The sequence below is a fragment of the Manis pentadactyla genome, chromosome 3 (assembly GCF_030020395.1).
Source record: "Manis pentadactyla isolate mManPen7 chromosome 3, mManPen7.hap1, whole genome shotgun sequence".
Classification (NCBI taxonomy): domain Eukaryota; kingdom Metazoa; phylum Chordata; class Mammalia; order Pholidota; family Manidae; genus Manis; species Manis pentadactyla.
The window spans coordinates 189452989-189469336 of NC_080021.1; the positions used below are offsets into that span (position 1 = coordinate 189452989).

General features: G+C 42.7%; 1 protein-coding gene across 1 annotated transcript in view; it reads right to left on the reverse strand.

Moving 5' to 3' along the window:
• The window catches only part of GABBR2 (gamma-aminobutyric acid type B receptor subunit 2), a 338133-nt gene that overhangs the window by 128630 nt on the left and 193155 nt on the right, over positions 1-16348 (reverse strand). The window contains exon 6 of the mRNA XM_036888312.2: positions 10154-10354. Within this exon, the coding sequence (XP_036744207.1) occupies positions 10154-10354 (201 nt within the window). The remainder of the gene's footprint in view (positions 1-10153; positions 10355-16348) is intronic.

A 16348-nucleotide genomic window follows, 5' to 3' on the forward strand; every position in this document is an offset into this window, starting at 1 on the left:
AACGAATCTACCTCCTTCTTTTTTGTTTCAGCTCCCATGGAATGACTCAGGCTTCATTCCACTAACACTTTTCCTCAGAAAGGCATCATGTCCAGCCTTCAAATTCTGTTCGTCACTCAAAGTACATGGCAAACTCCTCAAATTCAAGGGCTGCCCAAGGAAGCAGCACTGTCTCTAGCCCAGCCCAACTCCTCGAGCCTCTTCTCAGTCACGCCCCTCCTCCCACCGTGTCCCTTGGGGTTGGCTCTCATCCTTCACCATTTCACCCCTGTGGGAGCATGAAAGGGCCCATCACGAGGCTCACTCTCTTCCTTACAACTTTGGGATCCTGTAATTGCATCAGGTTTGTTTGTGCCTCAGGGCTTTTGCACCAGCTGTTTCCTCTGCCAGAAAGCTTCTTCCCCAGCTCTTTGCTGATATTCTCAGCATTCAATTGTCAACTTGCCACTTCTCAGGGATGGTTTCCCTGAACCACCCTCTCTAAACACCCCTCAGCCCAGGCATTCTCCATCCACTGGTTTTCTTTTCTTCACTGTACTTCTCACTTCCTGTGATTTTCTCACTTCCTGTGATTTTCCCACTTCTGTGTTTCCTTGCTTATTTGGTGTTGTTCCACCCTTCCCTCCTCCAACTAGAATTAAGCTCCATGGGGTCAGGGATGTTATCTGGCTTGCTTACTGAGGTGTCACCAGAACCCAAAATAATACCTAAGGAGAATTTTCCTAAGCCTCAGTTTCTCCATCTGAAGAATGAGGAGGTTGGACCAGGTGATCAAGAAGTTTCCTATTGGCAGTAAAGGCAGGAGCCTGGCACAGTGGTAACGGCATAGGATTTGGTGGCAGGCAGACCTGCCCTCTAGCCCCCGCTCTGTGGTTTGCTAACTGTGGCCTGGAGCGAGTGCTGAGTCCTGCATGTTTCCAAGTCCTCCCTTGCTGGGCGGCTATGCACGTCCAGTGAGATGAAGCATGCAAAGGGCCCCGTCCAGTGTCCCAGACGTGGTAGGTGCCCCACAAATGCCAGCTAGTGCTATTAATAGTAAAGATGGCATGTTCAACCTGGCCACCCAGCAGAGCTACTGGCCCAGGATGCCCTGAGGACCAGAGCCTGCAGCAACACATGTGCTGACAGCGGCCAATGGGGCCCTAGTGCATGGGCGTCCTACCTTTACTTCCTTAACTGATTTCCAGTTACTGGACATATACACTGTTTCTAAATTTTCCTGATTATAGGACTGCAGAAAGTGTCCTTGTATCTAAATTTTCTGAACACACACTCGTAATTATTCCTTTCAGAATAAATTCCCAGAAGCATAATAGCTGAAGCAGAGTATAAAAAACTTAAACACTCCTCACACATATATCCGGCCAAATTAGTCTCCCCAAATATGAAAAGTTAAAATCCCACTGTGTATGAAAGTACCCATTTCCCTGCATCCTTGACAACAATAGGTATTTTGATTTTTAAAAATCATTGTCAATTTGTTAGGTTAAGAAACAAAGTATATCTACATTTAATTTTAATTTGCATTTCTCTGATTAATGATTAGAGTGAGCTCCTTCCAAAAACGGATGGCAGTTTTTATTTCTTAGGTGCATTTCCTCTTTATACTGTATTGCTATAGTGATAATCACATTTTTAAATGTTTTGTCTTAATGCATCCCTGTTATTTTCCATCCTTTACTATTTGGCTACCTTTTCTTTGATTTTTAAATATGATTTTGGTCTATTTCTACTTATTAATTCAGCTATTGGCTGTTTTAAAAGGCTTAAGAATTATTTGAAAGTATATTTCCCTAATTAATGGCTTTAAGTATAAAAGGAAAGAGGCCCCTTTGACTTCTTCTCTCCTGGATTTTGCTTCTCTGAGCTTTCTCTGACATACACAAAGGCATCTGAGGGCTGGTGGTATCTGTCTTTGAGTCCTATTTGTTCAACCCAATGATTACATTCAGATGATGTTTCCTGGCCTCTGTCCTAACCCAAACATGCCACTGGGGCATCCTTCAAGGTTTCTATGACCCTTTTAAAGTTGGGGGTCCAGACCTGAGATGACTATTTGCAGTGGGTCTCACTAAGGGATAAATGAATGGGATTTTTTACTTTCCTTGGTATTGTTCATTTATTTATTTATTTTGTGGGGACAGTAGGGGAGCCAAGATCATATTGTTTACTCAGTTTGACCTTGGAGCAATCAAATACACTTTTTATATGTGTACTTGTAAGTCTCTATCTTTTCTGTCTCATAAAACTGTTCTTTGTCCAGGGGACAGAGGACAAAAGGGGTGGAGAACAATATCAATATGGATGTTGACCTCATTTCTGTGGGTAGAGTCCTTGGAACAGGATATAGGTGTAGCTAAGCTGTGAAAGGTGACCTCATTCTCACTGTCACTGCAAGGTACCAAGCTGGACTCATTGCTACTACATTATATCCCAGGCCATTCATCACTTCCCAGGTGAAGCCAGCACCAATCTCCCTTGGGCAAAACAATGAGAGCAGGAAGAAACCTTCACACAGTTGTCAGAGAAAAAATAATAGTTGTTGTTAAAGTAGACCTACAATTATTCAGGGCAGAAGAATTTCTCCAAATGTAAAGCTGACACTGAAAGCTGATTAATTACTCATTCTCTGAGATCAAGTTTGTCATGAGATTCTAAAAGTTTCTGAGAAAGTAACTTTATATAAAGAGTCCCAATTACTGAGAAGTTGTGCTCTGGCATATTTTTGAAAGGCAGTTGTTGAAACTTGGAACATATTTTCCCACAGAAACTATGTTATAAATAGTGGTTAGGCTCCCAGGCTAGCCCACACAAGCTTGCTAACCCACAATGTGACTAAACCTTATGGGTCTATCATTCCAACAGAACCAAGTGGAGCCCCGCTTTCTCGCAGAGGGGAGCCTCATGTACAGAAGAGACAAGGATCAGGATGCATCCCCTTCTACATCTCCAAATGCCACCCTCAGGGTGGCAAAACTGGCAGAGTTTCTTGCTAGCATACCTTGTGGGATTTTAAGATCAAATGGTCTCATTTGCAAGGTACACATAGGAGATATTTAGTCTACCGGCTCCTACACTCCAGTGTGTACATGACCTGGGTCCTTGTTAAGAATGCAGATGCCAGTGCCCTATATTTTGATTCAGTATATCTGTAAGATAATTTACACATCTGAATTTTTAAAAATCTTCTAATATTTCAAGAATACACAAATTGGTTACTGCTGGAGTCCCTCCTACAGTCTGATTATTGGATCTTCTCAGTAGCAACTTTTAGATGTTAGTTGAGCTCTTCAGGCTCCCCCAGTGTTGGAAGCTCATTGTCTCTTCAGGCAGAGCCTTCTGCTTAAGGAATGCCTGATGTCTATGAGACTACCAGATGCAGAGTTTACACCCTCTCTCTATAACCTGTATTCAGCCTGCAAATCTTTCCGTGAGCCATAATGAACATGTCTGCTCCCTCTTATACACATCAGCCCCTCAAAGAGCTGAAGACAGTGACGGGCTAGCCCCATCCCCAATGCCCTGCTCTCTACCTTTTAAGCAAAATAGTCTCGGTTCAGACTTTCATTCTGACTATGATGAAAGGCTTATATCAGACCAAATATCCCATGAAGAACATTCAGAAAAGCAGAATAAAATACAAAAATAGCTATTCAAAAGCATCAGAAAACAACCAGTACATTTCAGACTCTAGGAGCAAGCTCCTGAGAGAAGAGGCATATTTTCAGAAAAGCCCAACATTCTTTGCTGTTTCTTCTTGCAGCCTTTGCTGATTAAGTAGGAAGGCTAGTAGCAGAAACAGAAAGCATGGAATCAGTTTTCAGCAGTCCCACAGGAAGGGAAGACAAAAATCTGTAGTTTAGGGCTATCAGGGTAGGAAGACTTGTAGGGCCGAGGTGTTGGAGGAAAAGAAACCACAGAAAAGTGGTTCTGTACTTGAAACCACATTGGCACTTGAAATATTTCATGATAACTAAGTTGCCTAATATAAGAGGCTGAGAAGCTAAGCAAGAAGTATGACTGAGGGACTAAGAAAATAAGCAGAAACATTCATTGGCTCATAATATCAGGAAGGAAAGAAGCTCTAATCCAGGCCGGTAAACACCCCAGGACTTCAGTTGAGAACACTGAAGGACAAACACTAGGAATAAGGGCAAACAAAAATAGACCAGGCCTTATAAAAACCAAAACCAAGCCTGGAATCATTTCCATTCTTGAGTGGATTAAGGTGATCTCCCCTTAGTCTAGCTACTTCTTGAAGAGAAGTGAGTCTTCTCTGGAGAAAGATAATACCACATATAGCCTCTAAAATTTTTCATATCCAATTAAAACAATCAAATTTACCAGTACACCAGGAAATAGGACCAAATAATTTAGAAAGGGAAAAAGAAGAAAAAAGAAAAATAGACAATAGAAACAGACCTACAGATGATCCAAATATTGAAGTTATTAGACATGGACTTTAAAAATAACAAGACTTATGTGTTCAAGAACATAGATTAGAGATACCAAATATCATCAGAGAGTTGGAAGCTATGAAAGAAAAAAAGAACAAAATAGAAATTCTAAAAATAAAAAACATAACTGAAATTAAGAACTCAATAGGTGGATGAAACAACATTATTAGACATAGCAGAAAGCAGGTTAGTGAACTGAAAGAAAGGTTAGTAGTAGTAAATGTTGAAGCACAAAGAGGAAAAAATAGAAAATGAAAAATCAATATAAGATAATATGGAATATGTTAAAAATGTAGAGTAAATGTATAATTGGTGTCCTGGAATGTGATGAAAGAGAGGATAGACAGGAACAATATTTAAAGGGATATTATTATGCTAGAATTTCTCCAAACGCACAGCAATCCAGAGATCCATGGAATTCCATGAGCTGTGTGAACTCCAATCAAGGTAAAGCTAAAGGAAACCTCACTTCACATGGCACAGTAAAACTGTTGAAGACCAAAATAATGAGAACACCTTAAAGGCAGCTAGAAAGAGAAAATAAAGAGATACATTACCTTGAAAAGAACAAGTTGAACACCTCACTTAATAGAAACAATGGAAACCAGAAGACAGTAAAATGACATCTTAAAGTGCTGAAAGAAAATAATAGACCATCTAGAGTTATATATCTTGTTAATATTTCCCTTAAAATTAAAGGTGAAAGAATGAAAATTTCAGACAGCCAGAAAAGGAGAGAATTTGTCTCCAGCCAACCTACAGTAAAAGAATGACCAAGAGTTCTTCAGACAGAAAGAAAATGATCATAAACAAAAACAGAAATGCAGGAAGGGATGAAAAGTAATATAAGATGTAAATATGTGAGTAGATCTAAATGAAAAATGATATCAGGGCCAAGAAAATCTTAAAGAAAAATAAAGGTGAAGGACTTACATTACTAGGTTTCAAGTCTTATAAAGCTTTAGTTATTAAGGCAGTGTGGTATTGGTTAAAGGATTTACAAATAGACCAACAGCAGAGAATGCAAGTCCAGAAACAGACCAACGCTACACAGTCATTTCATCTATGACAAAGTTATAGCATGGGGATTAGGGAGGATGATGGACTTTCCAGTAAATGGTCCTGAATCAACTGGTTAGCTATAGGGGAAAAAATGAATCTTGATCTTACCTCAGCCCATACACAAAATCAATTTCATATGAATTCTATATCTAAATGTGAAAGTAAAACAAAACTTCTAAAAGATAGGAGAGTGTCTTAATGAGCATGGGTGGGCCAAGATGCTTAAACAAGACATAAATATACCAATCATAAAGAAGACTAATAAACTGAATACATTAAAATGAAGAATTTCTGTTCATCAAAATACATCATTAATAGAGTGAAAATGTAAGTTTCAGAATGGGAGAAGATAAATAATATATATAACTGTCCAAGCGTTCATAATCAGAATATAAGAAGAACTTCTACAAATCAATAAGAAACAGGTAGAGAATCTAAGTGGAAAAATGGGCAAAAGACTTCAATGGGCAATTTATAAAAAAGGATATCAAAATGGCCAATACAGATATGGAAAGATGCTCAACTTCATTAGTCATCAGAGAAATATAAATTAAAACCCAAATGAGATACCATTACACACCCACCAGGCTGGCTAAAATTAAAAAGCTGACAATACCAAATGTTAGCAAGCATGTGAACCAACTGGAACCCTCAGTCACTTCTGGTGGGTGTATAAATTGGTACAACCACTTTAGAAATCTGTTTGGCAATGTCTACTAAAGCTGAACATATGCATAACCTATGACTCATAAATTCTATCCTACATATGCATCCAATAGTAATTTGCACATATATTCACCAAAATACATCAAATACCTAGAATAAATCAAACAAAATATGTGTAAGAATTCCACACAGAAAATTACAAAAAATATCTGAGAGAAATGAAAGAAGACCTAAGTAAATGCAGGGATATACAAAATTCATAGATTAGAAAACTATATGTTATTAAGATGTCAGTTTTTCCTAAATTATTCTGCAGTTTCAGTAAAATCCCAGTAACAAACCAGAGCAGATTTGTGCATATGTGCATGTAAACTGACTTACTACTCTTTTCTCTTTCCCCCAAAGCTGCTGTGCTGATGAGAGAAGAGACCTACAGTTTGCTGAGCACCTACTGAGAGTCTAGCACTCTGCAAGATACTTTCCTCTGTTTTCACCTCATCTAATCTTTATAGATCCATAAAAGATATTACTGCCCCAGTATTAGAGATAAGAAACAATTTCAGAAAGATCAACGACTTGCCCAATGTCACTGTATCACTATTAATCACTATCACTATTTCACCCAATTCAGGTGTATATAACAGAAAAAAAGTAATCAGTGACTTAAATGAGATAGCTTATTTCTTTCTCATGTAAAAGATGTGAGGCAGTGCAGGGCTACAATGGCAGCTCCACAGTGTAATTAGGGACTCAGTTTCCTATCTTTGTGCTCCATTGTCCTAGAATGAAGTTTCCTTCTCAAGGTCACCTCTTGGTCCAAGATGGCTGCTATAACTCCAGTCATCCCATCCATATTCCAACCAACACAAAGAAGAAGGAAAAAAGGGTAAATTCTCCTATTAAAGAAGCTTTTCAGAAGTCTCATATAACACTTCTACTTATATTTAATGGGTCACCTTAGAATCCTGGCCATTATTAGTTACATGGGAAGCTGAGAAATGTCCATTTTCAGCTAGGTCGCAACATACCTAGTTAAAAACCAGCGTTCTGTTACTGGGATGGATGGGGGATTATAGATATTGGTACAGAAAAGCAGCCATCTTTCAGAGTCACCCAGTTGGGAAGAGGTGGGGCCAAGATTCAAATCTAGCCACTGCCATCATTGCTTATGATCTCCCACAGGCCATCCCACACTTCCTCCTGGGCCCATGGCCACACCGCCTATATTCCAGTGAAGTGAATACCTGGGGAAGCAGAGGGGAGCACGAGCTTTGTGGGGAAGCTGGGGGACAGAGGCAGGGGCACTGTGAAGCTTGCCTCCCTGCGGAGAACTCCTACTTTTCCATGCCACCTTCCCGTCCTCCTCTCTGGAGCCCAGAGCTTCCCTGGAAGCTCCACGTTCTTTGTCATGGAGCTCTCCTGTCTGTGACAGTGAGATGGGTGCAGCTTTTCCTGGGTTTTTGGCCCTAAGTCAGAGACTCACTAAATCTGTGTTTCCTCTGTTTTTGCCATGTTGAATAAATAGTCACGGATGGTCACAGAAGCTTCTTGTCAGAAAAAATTACAAAACTCTTCCAAAGAATAAACCTGTGCCTTTGCTAGAGGGTGGGGCCACCCCTGGGGTTCCCAGTGATTCCAGGGCTCTGTGAACATTTCCATCTGGCACCTTGGTCCAGCTCTGTGTCTCAGCAGGGGAACTGTAACAGGAGGGTCCTCACTGGAAAAGCTTAGTGGGTGAACTTTTTTTGGAAAATTAATTTTGAGTAAAAAAATATCACATTACAGTATTTTTTATCTTGAGTACTGAGGTTTTAGGCACCCCCTTAAATTTTGCCCCTAGTTCCTGCCCTGGATCTGTGAATTATAAGTGGACAGATGGGCTGCTTAGATTGGGACTTGATCACCACCAAGAAGACCTGCGTGGGCCTGGAGGGACCGGTGGGGCACAGCAAGGAAGGAGTAGTGAGTCTTCGCTACTGGAAAGATGTGGGGTTCCGATGGGAGTCTGGCCTGGATGATCCCAGGAGAGCGCTGAGACCCTCTGATTCCAAGAGGCAAAGAGGTGGCAGATCTCCTCGTGTAGCTTCAATCATCTTATAGCCCCAGGAGAATGCAAGAAATGCTGCCTCTTCTCTCAAAGACTTTGGGGACAGGGTCTGGGCTTCCTGGAATTTTGAAAGCTGCCCTGCGCTGGGAGCCTGGCTCTGTTTTGATGGCATGACTCCATCCCATGAGGCCCACATGATCACCCACACTGAGGGGGAGTGAACAGCCCTAAGAAGAGCCTCCAGGTGTGCTGTTCACAGGCACAGAGATATGGGGGTGACGTCAGCCCCAAAGAAAATAATTCAGAATGAAAATGAAAGTCAGTAACCTGGGAGATGTTACAAAGTCAAAATATTTCTTCCCCAAAATGCTGCAAATAATTATCTGCCCAAAATGCATTTCTGTGCCTTGTTCACACCCGTGCATGGCGTGCCCACCTGGGTAACACCTGTGCTCCTTGGAGCGACACTGAGGCCCTTCTCATGGTGTCTCATGGCTATCACCAGCACTTGGCTTCACAGGTCTCATGTGTAAGCATTTATGTCTTTGGTTTCATTGAATCTCTCCATTTACTTTTTATACTGTCTGCTAGCATGGGATTTTTTTTCTTAATTCTTGTATTTTCCTTAAATTTTATACTATTTTTAGATTAAAATATAGTGTGTCCCTGCACTCAAGTATCTTCCAATAAACTGCAAACTTGGACACCTTTAAAAATAACACTTACTGAAATAAAATGAGTTATTTTGGCTCATTATTCAGCATCTCAAAAAACTTTTTATATGCTCATTGATTTTTGTGTGAAAATATTTCTTTCGACATTTTCTAACCAGAGGGTTTTTCTAGGATCTCTCAGGTGCCAGCATGATCTAAAGAGCTGTTTACAAAATGTGTCCTAATGATTTGCTGTGTTTTTGATAAATCAATAAATCATTCTTAAAGACTTGGCTCTGACTGAGATAAAATAATGGATAAAAATAGTGTACATATATATTTTACTACGAAGTTTGTTTTTTAAACGAAACTGGGGTTGGGTGGAGAATTTAACAATCTGAGCTCAGAAAAGACAGAAAAGAATTATGTACACTGCTGTACCAAATTCAGGCTGGTGGGTAGAATTGAGAGATGGATGCTGCCATCCGCACCAGGGCTGCCATCACCTGATTCTTGATGACCCTTACACCAATAGAGAACGGTGCATTTTTGAAACGCTTTTACATATGCCATAGTATCTGGGTCTCTCCCAGTCCCGTGAGGCAGGCCGGGAGGGGTTAATAACCCCTAGTGGAAACACATGGAGGACCTAACTTTAAGCACCCTGTCCAAGGTACTGCTCACAGCTATGCCAGCACTGGGGCACCAGGTACCATGCTCGCCACATTATACAATCTGCCATCAATCCTTTTAACCCCAGAGGAAGGCATTTTTACCACTACTATACAGATGAGGAAACAGAGGCTCAGTGAACTCAAGCTTAAGGATACACGGCTGGTAAGTGGCAAAACTGAGGTTTGAGCCAGTCTGGTTGGCCTACCTCCTGTTTCCTAAAGTCTACTTGAGGGGTATTTCTTCTCCTCCAAGCTGACAGGAGCATCCTGGAGAGTGAGATCCAGGTGGGAGGCACCTGGGATAAAGCCCTGGTAGAGTCTGAAAGGCAACCCCTTTAGTGGGTGCTGTGGAAGTCTCAGTTCCATCGCTTGCATTTTGTGCTTATAAAGCACCCTTGCCTCATTTGGTTCTCACAATTCCTTAGAGGGCCATGCAGTGAAGGGCTGGCTTTCCTCATTGAGTGGTCAAGTGATTTGTTCAAAATCATGTAGTAAAGGCCAGAACGAGATCTGGCCACTTTTCACCAACATCATCAGACAAGATGACCAAAGGAGATGGCCTGGGGACTGCAACAGGCAGACCAAGGCACTGACCTTTCCCGAAATGGTCTTGGTCTGCTTGGAGCTCAGGGGCTCGAAGTCCACACCAATGTAGCCCTCCATGGCAGCAAGCAGACTCTTCCGGAGACAACGGGATGAGTTGGCTTCTGTGTGCACCTGCTCCCACCAGGAAGGCTCGTACCAGCCTGGGATGATCCATTGGTATTTGCTACCATACATGTTCTCCTCATATGCCTGCAACAGATGGGTTGACCATTAAGTCAGACATGTGATCAAGTCTTTGTGCCCTGTGAGAGAGGTGGAAGGGACTCAGGCTTCCTCTTACCAGAGGATTGATTATTTTTTCTATTACCTGCTTGGTTATCTCTTCTTGTTATCTCTCAAGGGACTTAAGACAGTTTATGGGAAATATGTATAATAAAATAATAACCACTGAATAAAAATTAAAACATAAAGACCTGACCAAAGTCAGATAAGGCATTATAAGAAAACTACAGACCAATAACCTGATGAAATAGATATAAAAATTCTCAACAAAATATTAGCAAACTGAATTCAACAACACATTAAAAGGATTATATAACATGACCAAGTGAGATTCATCACTGGGATGCAAGGATGGTTCAACAGATACAAATCAATGTAATATATCACATTAATAGAATAAAAGATAAAAATCACATGATTATCACAATAGATCCTCTTTGTGCACTGTGGTGAACTGGGCATATTTTAAAATGTGAACCTTAGACAATTGTGCAGTTCACTCCTGGAGAGCCACAAAAATTAGGACATGTTAGAAAACAATTCATGTCATGCCCCTTTGTGTTCCTTGGCTTAGACCAGAGACAGAGCAGAAAGACCAGGAGGATGTGGTGAGAGGAGACCGTGGGATTGTTTTGGACTCTGGTAAGGTTCTGGCTTACTTCTACTTAGGCTCTAGGATGCTAAATCAGGGTCTACCCACAGAAGGTTGGGACAGAGCTCCTAATAGCTTCTGTACATTAGAGAAAAGTTACCATCAGGTCTAAGACTTGGAGGAGTGCTCCCCTCATTTCTACATCTGGGAAGGCAACTCTTTTAGAATTCTCTTAACACCTGAGAAAGCCCATTCTGCAGTGTGGAGTATCTCACTGGGATAAATGTGAGTTAGAATGTTTGTTACTTAACTTAAGCTCAGATCCCATCACCATGACCTCTGCCCATTGGTTCAGTGAGTCTCTGAGATTAAACCAAATTATTTAATAAAAGAGCCCTTCAAGTATCTTTAGGCAGTGATCACGTTGCCTCTTCTCTAGACCCCTCCAGTGATTTGAAACTTCCACCTCTCTCATCCTAGATACTATACTTCTTGTAATTCAGCCTCAGATCATAGTCATTTTTTCCAGCAGCTATGTTATAATGTTGCCCCAATCATAACTGTTGTAGAAAACAGAGGGGCCTCATATCTCAACTATATGACAAAATCCCAGTTAAACAAAAGCAGGCAGTCCCCTGGCTTTCTAATAAATACAGTTTTGATCCACAGAAATTGTTTTTAAAGAGAGGAAAATCCCCGGGCTGTACCTTTGAACAAAAGGGTCATCTCATCCAAGGCATTTAGTCAATGGCAGAACCTATGAGACTTCACAACTTTCTCTTTTACTGATTGGGGGGAACTCACATACACTGAGCCCCTATTATGTGCTTGGCCATTTATATACATTATCTTATTTTATCCTCACAACAACCCTTTGAGGTATGTGCTATTATCTCTATTTTGTAGATGAGGAAATTGAGGCTCAGAGATTGAGGAATTTGCCCAAACACATACAACTAAGTCAAGGGTACAAGATTCAAAGTCCCTTTTTTGAAGTTCCCATCTTTTCTTAGCAGAACAGAAGTTGTTGGAAGCTTTCTCAATGTTAAAAGGTTGAGGCCCACTTATTAGGAATGTATGTTAAGTAGGAGTCAACAGATATAGAGTAAGGACATGAGGAGGACTTCTAATGAGATACAAAGGTGGGTTTGCATTGCTCTCTGAGGACAAAAACCCTGTGATGATTTAGAGAGAGCACAGAGCAGGAAGCCAGGAGCCTCTCGGGGATCTGCTATGATAGCCCTTGGGCCTGCCAATGTCCTATTAGAAGCTATTTCTTGTGAGTGAATTTTCCAGAAAAAAGAAGCTTCATCCATTTGAATGACAACACGTTTTGTTTAGAACATTAGTCAATTTTGATAAAGATAAATTTTCTACTGACCTTTTGAGAAAAAAAATATTATAGTCACATAGCAGTAGATTCTCCACCACACACCATCTGGGTAACCTTAGCACACAACTCCTTGGGCCTTATTTTTCTCATTTTATAGCCTGTGGAAAGCAAAGCCTATCCTGCTAGATTGGTGTAAGAATTAAATGAGATAATATGTGCACCAGGCCTCGCCAGCACTCATCAAGGAGATTTTATGGGAGCTGTTCCTTCTTGCTCCCTTCTCCTTTGGTAACTCATGGTTTCATTCTGAATATCAGTCCCTGTCACAGGCCATGCCCAGTGATGCTTTGGGGCATAGAGAAGACGGGCCTAGACACCAATGGCCCCAAGCTATTGTGCTTGGAGCTTTTGATCCACTTCCTAAGTCTTTGTCTCCTTTCTAGCTGTCAGGCCTAGGCTGTCACTTTTCACTGTCACTAAGTCCCTCTCCTCACTCTGAATTTGCTGCTCTTAAGCTGGTATGGGCTTGGAAAGCAAGGAGCCTGAGTTGCTAAACATGTGTAGAGCACAAGTAAACAGACATTGAGGGAGGGTCTAAAAGGTTCTCCTGCGAGGGAGTAGACTGGGTTTTAAGTACATCATCCGTTGTCGAAAGTAACTGAAGGGGCCTCTGGGCCTCTGCCCCAGCGTTCGCACATTCGGGAGAGCTGAGACTGCTGCACACGTGGGCTCTAAGCAGCTGCTGGTGTGCTTGTCCGTCTCCTTTGCCAGCTGTGGGGCTCCTGGAGTCTGTGCCTGCACCTCCCTGCATCCCATGCCTAGCACGGTGCCTGGTGTACAGAAGGCACCTAACAGGTGGCTGTGGGGTGACTGAGGGCATTTCTGGGTGACTTGGTCACCTTGGTTTCCTTTTCCTCTGCATCTGGGAGGAATGTGGCCTTCGGACCTGTGGACACCAAGGGGCCCTGCCATGTGGTGACAGGCAGTCTTGAGCTCACCTTCTTCAGTCCCATGAACTGCTTAGGTGGCTATTAGTTGTCGACAAGTAACACGATGTGAATTACAAAATAAAAATCAACTTTCTTCTATTTATTCCGTTTTCTTTTACTTCCTCTCTTCTCCATGCAAGGAGGACATTTACCTTTTATATTCTAGTTCACAACAACAATAGTAATAAAGCCTCACATCAGTAAAGCAGTTAATAGTTGGGATGATGGTTTCCCTTCAGTGGCCTTATTTAAGCCTCCCAACAACCCCATGAAGGGCAGGGGTCATCGCTTTCACTTTAGAGGTGAGGCAGCTGGGGACCAGAGATGTAAAGTGACCTGCGGTCACACAGCTGGTGGAGCTAAAACCAGAACCCAGGTCAGAGTGTTTGAGAGTTTAGACTAGATCACCAAGGAGGAAGGGGAAGACAAAAGCGACAAGCCATGCTTGTCCTGTGCTGAAGCCAGAATGAACATTTTGCCACCGGGCTATAAATAGGCCTTGCATTCACTGGCGTCTGCTCTTCCATTGGGTGGCGGTTCCGATCCCAAGAACACAGCAACGTGCCGCACAGTTTGCACTGCAGCATTCAGATGGCAAAGACACGCATGTTGCCATCAGGTCTGCACTCTGAGCCTGATGCGGGAAGGAGGGCTCTCTAGTGAGTCTCTGCTCTGAGCAGCCCCTCTGCTCCATCATACGCCAGAGTCTTGATCCAGCGGAAGGACAATGAGCAGACTCTTCTCAGGAACCTCAGACCTGCCAGCAGAACTCCTTCCATCATAACCAGACAAGACTCAAAGTCCTGGAGGGAAGATTCCATGTGAGGTCTGACACATGGAACAAATACCCAACCAAAAACCTTCAGGAAACTTCTTGATGAACAAAGCAGCCAATGAAGACTCTGAGAGAAAGCCTGTCTCAAAATACCAAAAGTCCAGTGAGAGGAAAGAGGAGAGGGGGGTGGTGTCCCGTGCTGTGTGGAAGGCAGGCAGACTGGGGCTTTGGGTCACGAGGAAGGCATTATACCATCTGTTCTCAAGCAGAAGCCATGGCTGGAAATGCCACTGGGAAAATACTCCCAGCGCATGGCGCAGAGTGAAATCACAGCCACCCCTTGGCTTGGGTTTGGCTTGGAACAGAACATGAGGTCTATCTGCATTTCTTGCAAAAGGGAGATGAACTACTGCCCAGTATCCTGTCTTCATGGATCACTTTAATTAGTTAATTTTTTCCTGGAGTTAGCTACCCTGAGCCAGCTGTTTGCAAGGCTTTGGAGATACGCGGGGCAGGGAATAAAGCCCAGCTTCCTCCCCCAAAGAGATCACATTCTCCAACTTGGAGCATTATTTTCCTTGTTAAAATGGGCCATTTCTGGATGTTAGATGGTAATGTACAAGGTTTTATGAGTTTTGAAGTAAAATGTATTAAATCAATTTGCTCCATTTTTTCAATTTTTCTCATATTCTTCCTTAGATGTTCACATAGAAAGACACCTTGTTACCCTTAATTAGTACACAGGATGCTTAAATCTCATAGGGTCTTATGAAGTCCCTCGATAAACTTGTCAGCTCGACAGCAATCCATCTGAACCTCAGACACCTGAAACTTCACATAAACAAAGAATGATTGATGACATTTACTGAGGGCTCACTGTGCATCAGGCATTGGGCAAAGTGTTCTTGCTCATTTAATCTCCACAGCAATTGGATGTAATGGGTATCATATTAACCCCACTTTATAGATAAGAAAACTGAGGTTCAGGCAGTGACAACAAACCCAAATCCAGAGGCTAAGCAACAGAGCAGGGGTTCAAGCCGGAGCAGACTGACTCCTGAGCTCTAAGCTCCGCCAGGCTCCCCTGAAATGCCAGCCGCATAGCTCCCGCCTCCTCCCTGTAGACGGGGAGGTGACTAGGCCGTTGTCACCTTGCTTTTGAGCCTTCAGGATGAAACTTGTGTAACAGCAGCTTCCAGCCTCTGCTCTCTCCTCACTCCTGGGCTGTTTTCAGTTCCTGCATCTCTCTTGAAAAGGGGCACCACGATCTGAGACACCGCCCCAGGCAGGGTCCCTCCAGCAGACAGCAGAGGGATACCCACCCTCGGTGTGGACATACAGCCTGAGGTCACCTCGGCACCCTACCAGCTATGCTTATATGGTGACTCATAGTAACCTTGACATCAATCAAGACCCCACAATCTCTTTTGTTCTAAATACACAGTACTCATCAGCTACGGCTCTACCACCCTTGGACTTAGCAGCTCGATTTGTTCTAATATAACCTCCTATTAGGACTATTAGATTTAATCTTCTTGGATTTAGCAAACGTTCCAGCCTGCCGAGGTTCTCTGCACCATGCTCTGTCATCCAACAGACTTCACAACTTCTAAAATTTCTACAAGCCTGCTTTGTATAATCTCACCCAAGTTACTGACAAAGGTAAAAGAGAACAGAGGCCTGTGGCCCATCACTAGAGACTGTACCTAGATTAACCTCAGTCTAAGAGGAAGAGCTTATTGGCTAGACAATCGCTCATGTAACTGGGCTCTTACTCTGTTGATTTTTCTTCTGACCCAGGGTAGAGGACAGGGAGCAAGGGCAACAGAATGGAAAGACTTAGCTCCTGTGTTAGAACTCCTACATCTACTCAGGTCAGTACATCATATCGAGAAAAGAGGAGCAGATTGGAAATCAGATGACGGGAGTGGAGCTTTGGCTCTGCTACATACTGGCTGAGGACCCCGAGAAAGCCCCTCCTCCTCTTGGGCCTCACTAGCCTCATCTGTCAAGTGGGATAATGACAGTTGCTTCACAAAGCCACTGAAAAGATTAAGTGAGATAAAGTATTAAGAATACTTCTGTCACCTATCCATGCCAGACAGTTGTAGAGGATACTGAACAGTTGGCAGTTTATTCTACACCTAAGCCCCTGAGCCCTGCTACAGGGCAGGGAGCAGGTCTGAGCCGCCTCTGTCTGGCCCCAAATCCCGCATCTCCCTCTGCGCAGCATACACCGCGGGCCTCCATTAAGCGTGACTGAGTAGAGGGG